Source organism: Nymphalis io, chromosome 7 (genome assembly GCF_905147045.1).
Source record: "Nymphalis io chromosome 7, ilAglIoxx1.1, whole genome shotgun sequence".
In the NCBI taxonomy this organism is placed as follows: Eukaryota; Metazoa; Arthropoda; class Insecta; order Lepidoptera; family Nymphalidae; genus Nymphalis; species Nymphalis io.
The window spans coordinates 6,928,941-6,946,288 of NC_065894.1; the positions used below are offsets into that span (position 1 = coordinate 6,928,941).

The 17,348-nt window shown below is 33.6% G+C and overlaps 2 protein-coding genes across 3 annotated transcripts; both read left to right on the forward strand.

Moving 5' to 3' along the window:
• Nucleotides 1-843: 843 nt before the first annotated feature.
• On the forward strand, nt 844-2,714 carry LOC126769683 (mitochondrial tRNA-specific 2-thiouridylase 1). 2 transcript variants are annotated; one of them, XM_050488590.1, is made up of 5 exons: nt 844-997; nt 1,089-1,439; nt 1,514-1,740; nt 1,898-2,065; nt 2,297-2,714. In XM_050488590.1, exons 1-5 carry the CDS (start codon nt 922-924, stop codon nt 2,594-2,596), a joined length of 1,122 nt encoding a protein of 373 aa, XP_050344547.1. In that variant the 5' UTR covers nt 844-921; the 3' UTR covers nt 2,597-2,714. The 2 variants fall into 2 exon arrangements, with proteins under 2 accessions (XP_050344547.1, XP_050344548.1); XM_050488591.1 differs by having other exon boundaries at nt 955-1,020; nt 2,297-2,713.
• Nucleotides 2,715-3,423: 709 nt separating this feature from the next.
• On the forward strand, nt 3,424-16,929 carry LOC126769660 (ribonuclease 3). The gene is made up of 19 exons (XM_050488545.1): nt 3,424-4,735; nt 5,169-5,250; nt 5,381-5,588; nt 5,673-5,808; nt 6,457-6,612; nt 7,018-7,238; nt 7,499-7,626; nt 8,034-8,163; nt 9,609-9,786; nt 10,268-10,475; nt 10,921-11,161; nt 11,627-11,847; nt 12,467-12,598; nt 12,892-13,063; nt 13,189-13,370; nt 13,997-14,161; nt 14,737-14,897; nt 15,571-15,716; nt 16,176-16,929. The coding sequence occupies exons 1-19, from the start codon at nt 3,834-3,836 to the stop codon at nt 16,592-16,594; spliced, it is 4,188 nt and encodes a 1,395-aa protein (XP_050344502.1). The 5' UTR covers nt 3,424-3,833; the 3' UTR covers nt 16,595-16,929.
• Nucleotides 16,930-17,348: the final 419 nt, after the last annotated feature.

The following is a 17,348-nucleotide window of genomic DNA, read 5'->3' on the forward strand; positions in this document are numbered from 1 at the left end:
TATTATTAATAGTGTAAAATGGGGTGAATGGAGATAGAATTAAAAATAATGCAATTTATTTCGTCCAAATCTGAGTTAAATAGACTACAAAAAATAAATAAAACTATTGTATTATAAAGTAATATAGATAGGAATATCACATAGATATAGATAGATATCAACAATGATCTATAATGCTTATTGCACCAGTGCAATAAGCATAAAAGTTTTTCTTTTGATTTTGTTGTTTGTGTCATTGATGTATTGTGCACTAGCCATCAATTCGATTAGATTCAGTCCTTGGACGGACTTCAAATGTGTTTCGATGGCAGTAAATAATAAAGGTAATATGTTACAAACAATGATATTATACATGTTAAAAGAAGCAGATATTTTAAAAGCCTTTCAAATTGAAGACTAAAATACGTCCATTTAGAACATGTCTTGTTTGAGTATTAGTCCGTACCAGTAAGTAAAGTAACAGCCTGTGGAGATCCCACGGCTGGGCTAAGGCCTACTCTCCTTTTTTGAGGAAAAGGTTTGTAGCTTATTTCATCCACTGCTCCAATGCGGGTTAGTGAAATACACGTATGGCAGAAATTCAGTGGAATTAGCCACATGCAGGTTTCCCCACGACATTTCCTTCACCGTCAAGCATGAGCTGAATTATAAACATAAATTAATCACATGAAACAGTTTTGAAATTATTACCATATTACTGTTTTCTGCTGTTTTTTAAAGTTGAATTTGCTCCTTTTTATTTTGCTAAGGTGGGCAACACAGGTATCTTATTTTCTGAAGTCGTCTTACTCTTTGCTTGCTGTCAAAAGTGATAAGGATAACACTGTCACATTGTCACAAATGTCATTAAAATAAACATGCTGAGCTGACTTTTACTTATGAATTTTATATTAAGATAAAAGGAAAAGATCAAACCAACAGATGTTTAAAAAAATAGCTGTAGGTATTTCAGGAGGTGTAGATAGTGCAGTTGCTGCATTGCTACTGAAAAGAGCAAGTTAGTTTTTGATTCAAATCCAAGTAATAAAAATTCCAGTTTACTTAATATATTGTAACTGAAACGATATAATAAAAATCTCGAATTCTAGATTATCAAGTGGAAGGAGTCTTCATGAGGAACTGGGACGGAAACTATGAATTTGGGTTTTGTTCAGATGAAAAAGATTATGAAGATGCCTCATTTGTCTGCCGTAAGCTTGATATTCCATTGCATAGAGTTCATTTTATAAAGGAATATTGGAATGAAGTCTTCACAGTCTTACTGAAGGAGTATGAGTCGGGACTCACGCCAAACCCTGACATATTATGCAATAGATACATAAAATTTGATAGTTTCTTTGAACATTGCAGGGTTAATTTAGCAGTTGATGCTATAGCCACTGGTCACTATGCAAACACATCTTTTGGACCCTTTTTAAAAAATTATAAAGAAAATGAAGGTATAAATGACTTTTTTAAACATTAATAATGTTTCACTTGTATCATCAAATAATTACTTATGAATTTTTCATAGGTGTAAGATTATTACAGCCAATTGACAAACACAAAGATCAAACTTTCTTCTTATCACAAGTAAAACAGTTTTCTCTTAGAAGATGTATGTTCCCTATAGCAAATCATTTGAAGGGTGAAGTTAGAGAGATTGCTAGAAAGGAAGGATTACTTCAAGTAGCTAATAAGAAAGACAGTACAGGAATCTGTTTTGTTGGGAAAAGAAGATTTAAGGATTTCATTGGCGAAGTAAGCTTTACTTTGACACATTTATTTATAGTTTTAAAATTATTTTTTTACAATGTTTAAATAATGAGTGTATAAATTAATATTTGACAAAATTAATATAAAAAGTTCTTTATGTGAATAAATTTCTGAATTACAATCAATTTAATTATTGTTACAGTTTATCCCTTCAAAACCAGGATATTTTATTGATATTGACACTGGTCAAACAGTTGGCGAACATACTGGAGTTCACAAATGGACAGTTGGTCAAAGATGTTGCTTAAGTAATTGCAAACATCCATATTTTGTGTTCAATAAAGACTTGGAAAAGAATAATATTTATGTGGTATGTCTTAAATTAATAATATTTTATAATAAAAGCTGTTTCTACATAAAATATTTTTAATAATACAAAGATCGAAAATACTAACCTAATATAATATATATTTTTATATTAAACTTAATATAGTTAATAGGAATTAAAGAAATTTTATTATAAGACTCCAATGCTAGCTTAACATCATATTAGCTTGTAAAATCAATGTTATATAAGTACTGTAATTATATATTAATATAGGTTTCAGGTACTCATCATCCAGCAATATGGAATAATCTTTGCTTTACAAAAGAACCTCATTGGATAAATGAAGAACCTCAAGAATTAACCAATAATAATGTTTTATATTGTTCATTTAGATTTCAACATACTAAACCTCTCGTGCCTTGTAAAGTCATCAAGAACCCTGAAGGGCTAACTATAATTTTGCTTAATAAATTAAGAGCATTAACTGAAGGGCAATTTGGTGTATTTTATAGACATGAAGAATGTCTCGGTAGTGCAAAAATTAAAAATGTTTGTCATAACTTAGTATATTAGTTAATATTTTGATAAAATTTTGTTAAAACAATCTTGCCATTATTTTATTATTAGATTTTTAAAAAACTTAATGACAAATTTCATTTTAATTGTTAATGTAATTAAAATTTTATCTAATGTACATTTAAAAAGATCGGAATAATTTAAATGTGAAATCACAATAATTGGTGAAGCTAAAAATAATACACTACTATATAATTGATATCACAAATCAAAAGATTATTTATGCTTACGTTATTTTTTTGTAGAAAAACCTGTAAAACTTATTTTAAAAGTGAAAAAATTGTGTTTTTTTTTAATATTTAGACCCCGATCTGTCCATTTAGTTATTCACTTTTTGACATTGGTTGCCAGAAGTAGAACATAACTGTTCCAGACGTAGACAGAGAAACAATTCTCTGTCTACGGTTCCAGATTAGGTTCTACGTAAAAGTTAATTTTAAAATGTGTAATAAAAGAAATATGTAAACTGCCCAATGTTATTTAACTATCTTATTTATGAGTTCTTACATAAATCATAATAATAGTATTTTTTTATATAAAATGAATAATATACTTAGATAGCAATCTTTGCCAATTACTATGACTTATTAATTTATTAACAAAATAAAAATATGTTGTTATTCTTAGTATAGCAAACTCCGGTTTCAGTCCATATTTATTCTGATGAAAGACAGTTGATATAAAGACCAATTAAAAAGTTGATGCTGAAAATGATGATTTTTATGGATTGCTTCACTTTCTGGTATCTATCGATATCATTAAGGTGTAGTGGCACGTTACTAGCGACAGCGATGCCTGTCAATAGTGTCAAAAATGTGATAAGGTACTTACTGAAAATAACTACCTATTGATTAATGGGTTTCTATACTTTCGATAAATCAATTGTTTCAAATAACAAATTTTATTTTTATATATAGCTTTAGCTAAGTTAGCAAATCGAAACAAATAAATATTACCTTTTGTATAAGCTAAAACAAAACATTTGCGATAGTGGCGTTAAGACTTATAATGAAACAAAATTGATATTAAATCTCAAATACTAATATTTATGATTAACTAAGTGCTGAATTGCACTTGGAAAATTGACATACATAGCCGACAAGTTAAGAAAGTTTAAAAATGAAACATAAAATTTTACAAAATATGACTGAAAAGTAACTGTTATCCAATGTTTATATATGTGATGTGAGCATATTTGTTCTTTGTTTAATATACGAGGCTTAAGTAATCCAAAATGTCAATACCGCCCGTGGATTTTAGTGTGCCGCCGCCAACGTTTAACATACCTCCGCCAGTAGGGCCTCCTCTTACTCCTTCCTTGGCTTCATCTCAACCAATATATAACCACCCACCTCCATTTTTACCTCCAGGCCATCCCACTGACATACCTCCTCCAACTTATCTGAATATATCATCTGTTCCCCCAGTTAATGTGAATCCTAATGTGTCAATGTATCCTCCACCATCTATTGATACTTCAGCACTATACTCATCTATGCCTCTGGGTTCTACTTACCCTCATTATTATAATATGCAGTTACCAAGTTATAAAAATTATGGTACCTCTGTTTCTTCTGTTACTACACATAATCCTCAAAAAACAACAACTGGATTATCTGAAAACAATTACTATAGTAAAGACTCAAGAAGCCTTGAAACTGAGCGTCGCAGCAGAAGCTATTGTAGCTCTTCAAGAGAATATTCATCATCATCGAGATCTAGATATTCTCCATACCGGGATAGGAGTTATGATAGAAGTAGTAAATATGATAGAGGAAGATCAAAGTATCGACAATCAAGTCGTAGTCCAAGTCGTCATAGCAAAAGTCCTTTAAAATATAAGCAGAGAGAGAAAGAAGATTATTATATCAGAGAAAAATGTGTTGAGAGAAGACGTGAATTTGAGAGCCAGAGTAAAAGTTCTTCTAATTACAGAGATCACAGAAGTCATAGTCGCAGTTTTGACAGTCATGATGAAAGAAGACACTATAAAAGCGCAGACAGATATAGACCTCCCTCTCATTTTAGGGAATCACATTCACATAGCAGTGTGAGAGAGTTATCATCAAGAAATTCTCGTGATACCTCGGTGCCAAAACCTTTAACTGATCGTGAAAAAATTTTGATTGATTATCAGTAAGATTGTATTTGTTTTCAAGTAACATTGTCTATATTTGATGAGCCGGTTAGCTTGGTCGGTAGATACTTGCCTTTCATGGTTGTGGGTTCGATTCCCACCCAGGACAGACATTTGTGTGCATGAACATGTCTGTTTTTCCTGAGTCTGAGTGTAATTAGCTATATAAGTATATATTTACAAAAGAAAAGTAGTATATGTAGTATATCAGCTGTCTGATTTCCATAGCACAAGCTTTGTACAAGCTTAATTAGGGATCAGATGACCGTGTGAAAAGAATGTCCCAGGATATTATTTTTATTATATAAAATTTATATAATATAATAAAAATCTCTATATAATTTATTTTTGCTTATTAAACATTCATTGAAATTGCTAACAAAATAGTATTTTAATAAAACTTTGATATTTAAAAAATATTTGCACTTGTAGGAAGAACTATTGTCGGACTTCAGAAGACTTTGTAAGAAAAATGGAAGAATGGTCAAAGGAGCATAACTCTGATGATGAAGAAGTAAGTTATTTATCATATTCCTTAAAAAAATATAAGTTAATTAAATAACAATTGAATCAAAGCAAGCAATCATAAAAATCATAATTTTATTTTTAAAGTAAGAAATTATATCTAAAATAATTTGTTTCAGAATTCGAAAATGTGGTACAGAAGCTCACCTGCTGAGCTTTACTATAAACCTTCAGATGACGGTATCGGTGTTCAGCAGACTAATAGGTTAAAGAAAATTTGTGAAAAGTTTTTCAAGAACCTTATTGAAAGAGGAAGAAATGCAAGACCCGCAGAAGACGAGCTGCCTCCTTTAAAGCCACCAAGAGTGAAAATGTGCAAGCATAGAAGTAACATTTAAAATTTGGATATATTACTTGTCATATATAAACTTTTTAAATATGTTACAAATAAAAAACTTATTGTTTTTATAGCGGAAGATAAAAGTTCCTCGTCGTCAGAAAGTGATGAGAGTGTGGATGAAGAGGGCTTGCAAGGTTACACAGACAGAATCATGCTGGAGTTACAAAGAAAGCAAAGCCACCCAAGAAGACTTCACCCTGAATTATGGTTTGCAATATAATATATATTTCATAGCTATTTAAATTTTTTTTTCAAAGACAATAAATAATTTATACAAGTCTAATTACATATTAATACATATTCTAAATGCTTTGTCTTTTATCATAATTGTTAGAACCTCATTTAAACCACCAAATAAAGTTGGATCCAAAAAAATCTAAATATCTTTCGGATCGTTCGAGCCGTGTAGTGACTCCCAGACCCTCATACTTCACTTAAGCAATCAATGGGTTCGTTAGATACAAGTCACGGCAGAGGTTCCTATTGATTTTGAAGTTAAACAAAAACATTAAACTTCGATATTGTTATGGTAAATCATGAACTTTTGGAATCCGGGTCGGTATTACGAGCAAAAATAATTTTATATTAAAAGCAAAAACAAAATTGAGATAGCTCTGCTTCAAAGTACAACAATTGAGTAGAATTAAAATTGTAAAGTTTTAATTGTTTGGCAATACTCTGCCGGACTCCCGAATTGAGTTCGCGAGTAGCACTGAGTGTGCACGAGTAGCGCTGAGTGTGCGCGAGTAGCGCTGATTGTGTGCGCGAGTATCGCTGAGTGTGCGCGAGTAGCGCTGAGTGTGCGCGAGTAGCGCTGAGTGTGCGCGAGTAGCGCTGAGTGTGCGCGTGTGCCAGGTTCAACAACTCGGGCGAGATGAACGGCGGCCCGCTGTGTCGCTGCAGCGCGCGTGCGCGCCGGCTCGGCATCCGCCACGGCGTGTACGCGGGCGAGCGCTCCTTCCCCAAGTGCGTGCCCACCGAGAGCAACGTCGGCAAGCTCTACCACTACTGGTGAGTGCTGCTCTCTCTGACAAACATACAGGACCACATGTCATTCCACTCTTAATAGATCTACGTCCCCAGGAATATATAAATTTAAATTAAAAAATTGGGAGTACTTCAAGATAGAGTTAATATGCATTATAAAGTAATAAATACATTGAAAGAAAAAGGTCTCTTGTTAAAAATAATGTTTAGTGCTTATTCCACCTCGTGTTGGTAAATAGACTTGGCAGATTATATCGAACACAAAGACTTTCTTACGATCATTATTCCATCACCGACCTCGAGATTTATTGAAACACGTGAAAACTTTGTGCTTTATAGCGCCGGTCCTGATTTAGAACCGTTGAATTAGTTTGATTTTTATGTTGATTAAATCTTGTAATTATATAACCTGTGTATTCTTTATTCTAGCATAACGGTATCACCTCCGACAAATTTTCTTATAAAAGCGCCGACAATTATAGGACACGACGAGCACGAATTCTTATTCTCGGGATTTTCAATGTTTTCACATTACAAGCTGGCAAAACTTCCGAAATGTAAAGTCATAAGGTTCAATATTGAATATACGATATTGTACGTCGAGGAACCAGCGCCCCAAAACTTCACCGTGGAAGAATTAAATTTATTTGGTATGTTATTTTAACTATGTACCACTTCATAGGTCAGGGTTTGCATAAGGTCGGCAAAGAAGTCACAATGGACGGTTTTAATGGAAAATTGCTCAATGTCTTTGGGCTAGCAAAAGACTTTTTGAGTTGCTCAATTAAAAAAACAAAGTAAAAACATAAATTAATATTAACTGCAAATTTGGCATTAGTGTAGAATAGAAGATAAAATTTTCTCAATTTGATAGTAACATTGTTTGGGAACATTTTTTTCTATGTTTCAGAGGAGTACTTATTCACGGAGTTATTAGAACTCGTAGATTTAGATTTGGGCAAAGGTTCTGAAGATTCCTGCTCGCAGTTCCACTTTATGCCCCGATTCATTCGATATCTTCCTGAAGGCGGATGTGAGGTACTTGTATCTTATTATTTTGGTCAACTATTAAATATTGTAATGAATAATACAATAAGCCCTTTCTGGCGTAAAGTATTCGATTGTATAATTAAATCTCGCAGTCATTATTATATTTGTTACTTAACAAAACTTTTATTAAATTAATAGATAAGAGATGTTCGATAAAAACAAATATATGAAACGTGCAGAAATAATACTCTTTATTTTTTATGCAGAATTCGTACATTAAATTGTAGAATTCACACGAATGTAAATCTTTATTTTATATGAAAAATAAATAATTACACATGATAATTAATTTAAAATATTAATATTTAGATATTTTTAATATATTGATGCTGTGAGTTATTAATAGATTGCTTTAAAACTCTACACCATATGTAATTGTAAGTTTTAATTGCAAGGTCCTGTCAATGTGCGAGGTACTGAAATTTCTACTAAACGAAAGCGGCTTACTCGTCCCCCCGGATATGTTGTCGGAGTACCATGACATGGACCATTATAGTTGGCAAAAGTTTGTCGACAGGATTAAAGGTATAATAATATGACATTGAACCAAATATAAAACTTATATGCCCTGCGAATTTATTTTCGAACTTTTTCGATAATTTATATTGGTGTTATGTACCGATCTCTGAGCTCTTGCGAATTATTATATTTATCATATTGTTTTCTATTTAGAAATGAAACAAAAATGAATGCAGCTGGACGAAATCTGTACAAAATATTCATGTGTTTTGTTGTTAGTACCAATTACGATTTATATGTGTTTACCTAGTGAAGTATACGAGGAGCCAATTGTATTTAAAAAAAATAAAAATAATTAAGGAGTGAATTAAAACGTCTGAACAGATTTGGATGCTCCGTTTAATTGCTTATTGAAATACATGTTCCCCACCGTCTAAACTAAAAAAAAATATTTCCCATGAATTTATTTGTTTAGTTACGTTTTCCAATAATCCACAAACAATCCACGACAAAATGCAACGATGCAGTTTTAGGTTTATATTGTAAATGTTCTTCGTGGTAATGGTTCCATAACTACCTTTATTCTATAATATTTATTTATTATATGCGTTTGTATGTATTTTCTAATAAACTGTAGGGTTGACTGGTTGACAAATTTCAATGAGGTTTGCTTTTACATAAGTTGTGCGCGTAAATATATATGATGATGTATGATTATGTTTTTTTTTTTTTTTTTTTTTTTTTTTTTTTTTTTTTTTTTTTTTTTTTTTTTTTTTTTTTTTTCTTCTTATGTTCTCCTCAAAGGATGAGGACCCTAGTAGTGGGATCATACAAGCTGTTACATTACTTGTAGTTTAAGTGATGCTAAAGTGATGAAAACTGTCGGTATTGTTAAAAAAGATATAATAAATATAAAAGTTTTTAAGATATTACATATAATATACGTCAAGGATGAAGTTCGTAGAACAAATCACAAGTTAATTGAGATAATAATTTACAAGGAATTTTTCATCAAAGTTTGTTATTTAAGTCCAAATTCAAATCCATGTAAGAACTCATACTTCATTATAGTCCAGCCATGCCATTTTTAATAATACTAATATTTGAAAACTTTACTTTTCTTAAAAAAAATACAATGGTAAAGTATTAAGTCAATTTTAAATAATAAGCGATTCAAGTCGACAATATTATTAACTCAAAATTCTATCCATGACAATCAGGAATGTTTAATGGTCACTGGTAAAAATAACATTACTTTATGAAATGTTAATGGTTTTTTCTTTTTAACTTTGTAAAAAACCTTAAGGATATTTATTGTATTAATAAATGATATTAATGGTCGTATATAATTTTATTAATTTATCCAGAGCAATCGAAAAACATTAATAAAAAAAATATTTTTAAAAATGTTTGATTAGACTTAAAGTATTATTTTAACAGTCATAGATGTAATGTAAGTTACAGCTGTAAGTTAGTTGGGACAGAAGTTTAAGGATATAGTATATTTACAGGTATGATAGTTACGTATCCCGGTAAAAAACCGTGTTCAGTCCGCGTTGATCAGCTGGACCGAAGCCCGACTATAAAAATCGGAGAAGTAAAGGATCCCTCGGAATTGAAAAACTATTATCCAGAAATAGTACATTTCGGTATAAGGCCACCCCAATTGAGTTATGCTGGCAACCCTGAGTGAGTTTTTGTCGTATTATTGTTTTATCTTAAGAATGGATCGTAGGCAGTGCATTCTATTTTTCTACTTCTATTTTTTTATATATATAATTAAATACTTATACAACTTATAAAATATTTTAAATTAATTATTGTATTTGCATAAACTCTTTTTTATCTTTATCTTTTAATACTACTTACTTTTAAAATGTGAATGTGTTTTAAAAGCATAAATAAAATAAATATTATCATATAACGTATGACTAAAAGGTCGAATTTCGAAATTTACTTTGAACGACTAGACATTTAAAATGTTGTTTAACGAAATGATATCTATTATTGTAATAAACATATATTGGGAACGACGATGAGCGATTAATAAAAAGAAACTAAGAGGAAATAATAATGATGTAACCAATGAATATATTATTAAAAATAAAACCTATTTTAAAGGCTGCCTATAACATAAGGAGGTTTTGTAAAACGGCTTAAAATATTTTAGATACCAAAAGGCATGGCGTTATTACGTAAAATATCGTCATCTCATAGCCAACATGGCAAAACCGTCGTCCGTAGAACGCCAAAAATTAGCTGCCAAAGAAGCGAGATTGCAAGAAATGAGAACACAGAGTAAAATGAAAAGAGATGTCACAGTTGCCATATCTTCTGAAGGTTTCTATACCACAGGACTTATGTGTGATGTGGTCCAGGTAACTATAACCTTACACCTCGTTGAAATTTAACAAAAGCTATGGAAGAAAGCTATGGAAGCCGAGATGGCCCAGTAGTAAGAACGCGTGAATCTTAACCGATGATCGTGAGTTCAAACCCGGGCAAGCACCACTGAATTTTCATGTGCTTAATTTGTTATTATAATTCATCTCGTGCTTGACGGTGAAGGAAAACATCGTGAGCAAACCAGTATGTGTCGAATTTCACTGAAATTCTGCCACATGTGTATTCCACCAACCTGCATTGGAGCGGCGTGGTGGAATAAGCTCCAAACCTTCTCCTCAAAAAGGGAGAGGAGGCCTTAGCCCATCAGTGGGACATTCACAGGTTTTTACTGTATGGAGGAAAAAAATGTTGATATATATTTAAGTAGCTGTAAGAATTATGCTTCGATTGTATTGAATTATTAAAAACCTTTTTTAGCATGCCATGTTAATACCGGTTCTAGTGAGACACCTACGATTCCACAAATCTCTAGAAAGCTTAGAGGAAAAGATAAGCTATAAGTTCAAACAGAAGGCGCTCTTGCAAACGGCCTTGACCCACCCTTCGTATAGGGAGAATTTTGGAACTAACCCCGACCACGCTAGAAATAGTTTGACTAATTGTGGTATACGACAGCCGGAGTATGGGGACAGAAGGATACATTACACAAGGAAGAAAGGTATGCACAATCACATTATTTTCTATCTCGAATTATTGCTTAACATTTTTATAATGCCTTTCCATTTTTGGTATTTTTTACATAACCAATGTTATAATTTATCTCCGAAGAAATAATGAGATTGCTATGTGGTTACCAGTTATGTATTATGCGAAATCTTATATTCTTAGCGCTGTCTTATAAGTCATTGTAAGGTGAGATCCTTATGTTTAAAAAACATTTTATGTATCATCGATATTTGATAAGCAGTTCTTCATTGCTTAGTAATAGATAGATTCCACCAACCCGCATTGGAGCAGCGTGGTGGAATATGCTCCAAACCTTCTCCTCAAAAAGGGAGAGGAGGCCTTAGCCCAGCAGTGGGGACATTTACAGGCTGTTACTGATATATTCGTAGATAGATAAAAATATGTATGCAAGTATAAAAATGAAGATGATATCTACAGAGCCATAATTCCTTCGCAGGCATCGTGACCCTCATAAACATAATGTCTCGCTTCGGTATGACCAACGAGACAGAATCCGATATAAAACACAATGAACGTCTCGAGTTTCTCGGAGACGCAGTGGTCGAATTCATATCCTCCATACATTTGTTCCGAATGTTCCCGGGACTCACGGAGGGCGGCTTAGCGACGTATAGAGCTTCTATTGTGCAGAACCAACACTTGGCTCAGTTAGCGAAGGTACGATAGATTAAGGCTATTTTGTAAAAATATAACTTTTTTTTGAGGCACGACCATATCTAACTATCCAGGCCACCCCTTTTTTTTTATAGATTATGAAGGTGGCCCTTAGACATTGGCATTGTAAGAAATGTCAACCATCGCTTATAGCCAATGCGCCACCAACCTTGGGAACTAAGATTTTATGTCCCTTGTGCCTGTATTTACACTGGCTCACTCACCCTTCAAACCGGAACACAACAATATCAAGTATTGCTGTTTTGCAGTAGAATATCTGATAAGTGGGTGGTACCTACCCAGACGAGCTTGCACAAAGCCCTACCACCAGTATTCAATTCAAGACACAAGTGAATGCACATCACGTGAAGGTGGTTCAGCCAAACAAAACCTATTCTTACGTTATACATACAACCAAATGAGTGACAAGTAAATTGGCTAGATTAGTCAGCAGTAAAAAAATAATTATTGAACATATCACGGGATCATCACCAAAGAGACCACAAAGATTCATCTTTCTCTCACATTCTAGAAGAATATAATTATTACATTGATAGTTTTCCACGGCTATTGTCGCTTCTTTAATGTTGGTACCCCAATAATGCTGCGTGTGTGTTCTCAGAACATAGGGCTGGAGCAGTACATGCTGTACGCGCACGGGTCGGACCTGTGTCGCGAGGTGGTGATGCGCCACGCGATGGCGAACTGCTTCGAGGCGCTCATGGGAGCGCTGTTCCTCGACGCGGGGCTGGAGGTACCGGCCGCTCGTACTCGTGGTTCGAAACACAGCTCGGGGCAAAATCATTACATTACAGTAATATTATACTGATCTGAAGATCAGAAATTGAAATCTCTCTAAAATCTTCAAGTTACATACTTAATGGACAAAAGAAATAATCCGCTCATGGATTGCCAAATTCGAGCATGGCGCTTTGACACAATAAAAACTGTATTGTATTATATCGTACAAATGGCCACTTATATATTTTTTTTATTTCCATGTATATATTATGTAATTTAACTGACGTTTTTATTTAATGATGCCAGGTCACGGACAAAGTTTTTGGGTTAGCGCTCTGGTACTTCGAGCCTGATCTACTGGAAGCTTGGTCGAAGGAGCGACCGCATCCGTTGCAAGATCAAGAGCCGTTGGGCGACAGGAAATATATTAAAAACTTTGAGTTCCTACAGAAGTTGACCGAATTTGAAGAAAGTATAGGTAAGCCAATTTTTTGTATTATAATTTTTTCACCAACAAAAATTGACACTAGTAAATTTCTTATTTTTCTAGCATTCTATTTTGTTTAATATTTTATATTTATAACAAAAGTAATTTTTTTTCAGGAGTTCAGTTCAAACACATACGTCTGTTAGCACGTGCGTTTACTGACCGTTCAGTTGGATTTACACATCTGACCCTAGGATCGAACCAGCGCTTGGAATTCCTCGGCGACACAGTGTTGCAACTAGTCGTATCCGATCGACTGTACAGACACTTTCCGGACCATCACGAGGGGCATTTATCTGTAAGTCCATTATTGTATATCGCAAATCCACTTTACTGGTGGCAGAGCTTTGTGCAAGCTCGTCTGGGTAAGTACCACCCACTCATCAGATATTCTACCGCGAAACAGCAGTACTTAATATTGTTGTATTTCGGTTTGAAGGGTGAGTGAGCCAGTGCAATTAAAAGCACAAGAGACATAACATCTTAGTTCCCAAGGTTGGTGGCGCATTGGCGATGTAAGCGATGGTTAACATTTCTTACAATGCCAATGTCTACGGGCGTTGGTGACCACTTACCATCAGGTGGCCCATATGCTCGTCCGCCTTCCAATTCTATAAAAAAAAAATCCAAATGTTTAATAAATGTGTTATAATAATGGTAATCTATGAATTATTTGTTAATAATAGTTAAAAGTTAGATTGCTGATAAAAATTGATATTTAAAAATTCTCAGAAGCTATACGTAGTTTCGAAGTTGGCGTTGCTTAAACTCTCGGTATATAAATATAAAGCAGTTGGTTGGTCCGGTACCTTAAAAATGGTCGGCATAATCGTTTCCGGTCAGAAATAAATCAATATTACTCATTACAAAAGTAACTTAATCAAGCATACATTATTTAATTGGTGTTAATGTTATATTTTTCAGCTCCTCCGTTCATCTCTAGTCAATAACCGAACTCAAGCAATGGTGTGTGATGACCTCAATATGTCGGAATACGCGATATATAATAATCCTAAAGCCAAACCCACAACAAAGAAACACAAGGCAGATTTGCTGGAAGCATTCCTGGGTGCTTTGTATATAGATAAGGTACGTTTATGTGGCGATTTTTTTATACTTGTTACAATGATAGTTTAATAAGTAAACGTACATGCAAATTGTAAAGCATGTAAATTTCCTAGTGCAGAGATTAAACTATTAATCCTTTTTGAGGAGAAGTTTTGTAGTTTATTGGACAACGCTTCTCCAACGCTGGTGGTAACGTATGGTGGATACTAATGTTGAAAAATTTCATCCGATTATCACGATGTTTCCCTTCACCGCCGAGCACATATTAAGCACTCACATTTCTCTTTATATTAAGATGAGAGAGTATTACGTTTCCAATCTAAAACTGACCAAGCCCACTAAATAATGCTTATAATTGAATCAACAATTTAAATACCACATTAGTAGGTAATTTATAAAAAAAATGCGAATACATTAGCATTACAGAATGATATTGCTATATCTTGTTTGAAAATAAACACAAAGTTTATCTTTGTTCTGTGTTTAACTGTGAGTAACGGTAACAATCTAGAATCCTAACCGGTGGTTAATTTAAATTAAATAGTATATAATAATAAAGATTATGTACGTAAAGATTTTCTTTTATTCTATTCAAGAATTTAGAATACTGCCAGGTGTTTTGCAACGCGTGCTTGTTCCCACGTCTGCAAGAGTTCATCTTGAACCAGAACTGGAACGATCCGAAGTCCAAACTGCAGCAGTGCTGCCTCACTCTGCGTTCCATGGAAGGGGGAGAGCCTGACATACCGCTTTACAAGTTCGTGATTTGTTTTACTATTCTTGCACATATTTTCAACCAATAGAATAAAAACATATAATACAATATCAGTATCTCAAATATTCTATCAAAGGAGACATTGTCAAAATCTTTGAGGTATTTAAGCACTACTCCTTATATATTGTATATAATAATAACATATCTTTCATAATTTATATTCATAATAGAGATTGAACATAGTGATTATTACAATTTGGTTTGTGCCATTTAATTTAATTTCAATCAAGTGGGTGTAGTATTATACTCCTCGCTAGGTTATAAAATAATCTGTATTAAGGAGTTATAGTCCCGTTCGTCTTTTTGTCTATAACTAAATGATTATGTACAATATGTTTTCTCTTTAAGAATTTCTATAGGAAATATTAGATTGTATAGCTAAATATCGACAAGAATATGTGTATTTGAGTTTGTAAGTGTGTGTGTGTTAAAAAAGAAATAAAAACGTATAAACTGGTATGTACAAATAAGTTCCTTAAAACGAGGCGTGAAGAGACATCTTACGGGTCGGCAAGGCGGGGGCGGCTAGTGCAGATCATCCTTCCCGACTGTACTCGCCGTCGTCGCGCTTGGACTGAACTACCACATTCGCCTTCCCGGAAATAATAAAAAAAGCATCTTCAGGCTATGTATACAAGTCGTTGTGCGTGTACAGAGTGATCGAGTGCCTGGGCCCCACCAACACGCGCGTGTACACGGTGGGCGTGTACTTCCGCGGCGAGCGGCTGGCGGCGGCGCGCGGACACTCCATCCAGGAGGCCGAGATGAACGCGGCCGAGCAGGCGCTCAGCTGCGCGCACGGTGACTGCCTCGCTTACTGTTCCGCCTTATGTTTTGTTTTAGTTACAGTGACAGCCTGTGAATGTCTCCCTGCTGGGCTGAGGCCCCCTCTCTTTTTTTTGAGAAGAAAGTTTTGGAGCTTATTCCACCACTGCTCCAATGCGGGTTGGTGGAATACACATGAGGCAGAATTTCAGTTAAATTAGACACGTGCTGATTTTCTCACGACGTTTTCCTTCCCCGTCAAGCAAGAGATTAACAATAAACTTTTCACTCGACTTTTACTGTATGTAACACATTTTATCTTAGAAAATAAATGGTTTTGTTTTCGGAGATCAACATTAGCATTAATAGACAGATTATAATTTACGATTCAATCACAGTAGCGATTTTTTTTTGTTTCTTTTTATTATAATCTGCTTAGTACTATTTAATATAGTAATTCTACGAACTTATTATATGATTAAAACTTTATTTCAGAATTATTTCCGCAATTAGATCATCAAAAAAGATTGATTGCGAAGACGATGCGGAAAAAGAAAAATCGTCATAAGGGCAACAATAAAAACTCGAAACCAGAAAAGGATTCGTTGTTCCAAAGAAAGATTAACGACGAAAATGCGCCCAAAGCCTACAGACTCGGAGCCCAAGAAGAGGAAAGTTCAGATGAAAGCGTTCGGGAACCGTCGGACACGGAGCAGCAAGACCCAGAAGATCGAGAATCCAACGACGATTCTGGTTTAGACAGTGATTCAGCAACCGTCAACGATAAGTTTGAAAACATACAAGTTAGCAGCCTTCTGACTGACATGGAGAAGTTACGGGAGGATCTAATAAAAAGGAACGAATACGACAAATTGTTGGAGAAATGCCGCAGGCTTGACTCTGATGATGACTAGTTCTTCGGGTCTAATGGGAAAAACTTATTTAATGAGTTTTGTAATTTCAATTCCATTTCTATGTCTAAAAGACATTACATAAGCGTATCGGTGTAAAAGGTCATTGGTAATTTTTAATAAAATAGATTATAAGCAAAAAAAAGTTACAATGTAAGCCTAAATGTATAATCAATATTCAATTAATGTATTTTTCTCTAGCAACTATCCGTCACTATATATCAAGTATGAAAGTTGTACTGAGCTTGATATTTGAACAAAAAATAAAACCAGACTAATTTACATTTTGACGTGTGACGACAAAAAAGAAGCAAATAAATGATTATGAAATTATAATACCCATGATTTTATTTTATATCTAATAAGATTGTTTAGTGAATCTTACATATTAAAATAATTATAAACAATAGTAAATGCTATAATGAAATAGTTGGCAATTTTTTGTTACAATTACATAACAAAAAAATTTTACTCTATATAAGTAAAAAATATATTATTGAGATAATCAATGAGAGATCAATTTTAAATTTCTATTCGTAGTATTCAGTTTTTTTAATCTGTTTTGGAACATCATGACAAAATAGTAGCCGCCATATTATAACGTCATACGATTGCGTTAACTATTGTGAACTGATCACAGATATTTTTTTTAAATCGTTTTCAAAAATGGAAGTAATACACATTGTACACATTTTAAGGGGGCAATTTTGTTACGTGGGTCGCCTACACCAAATCCGCTGTTTAGGGATTTGAGATT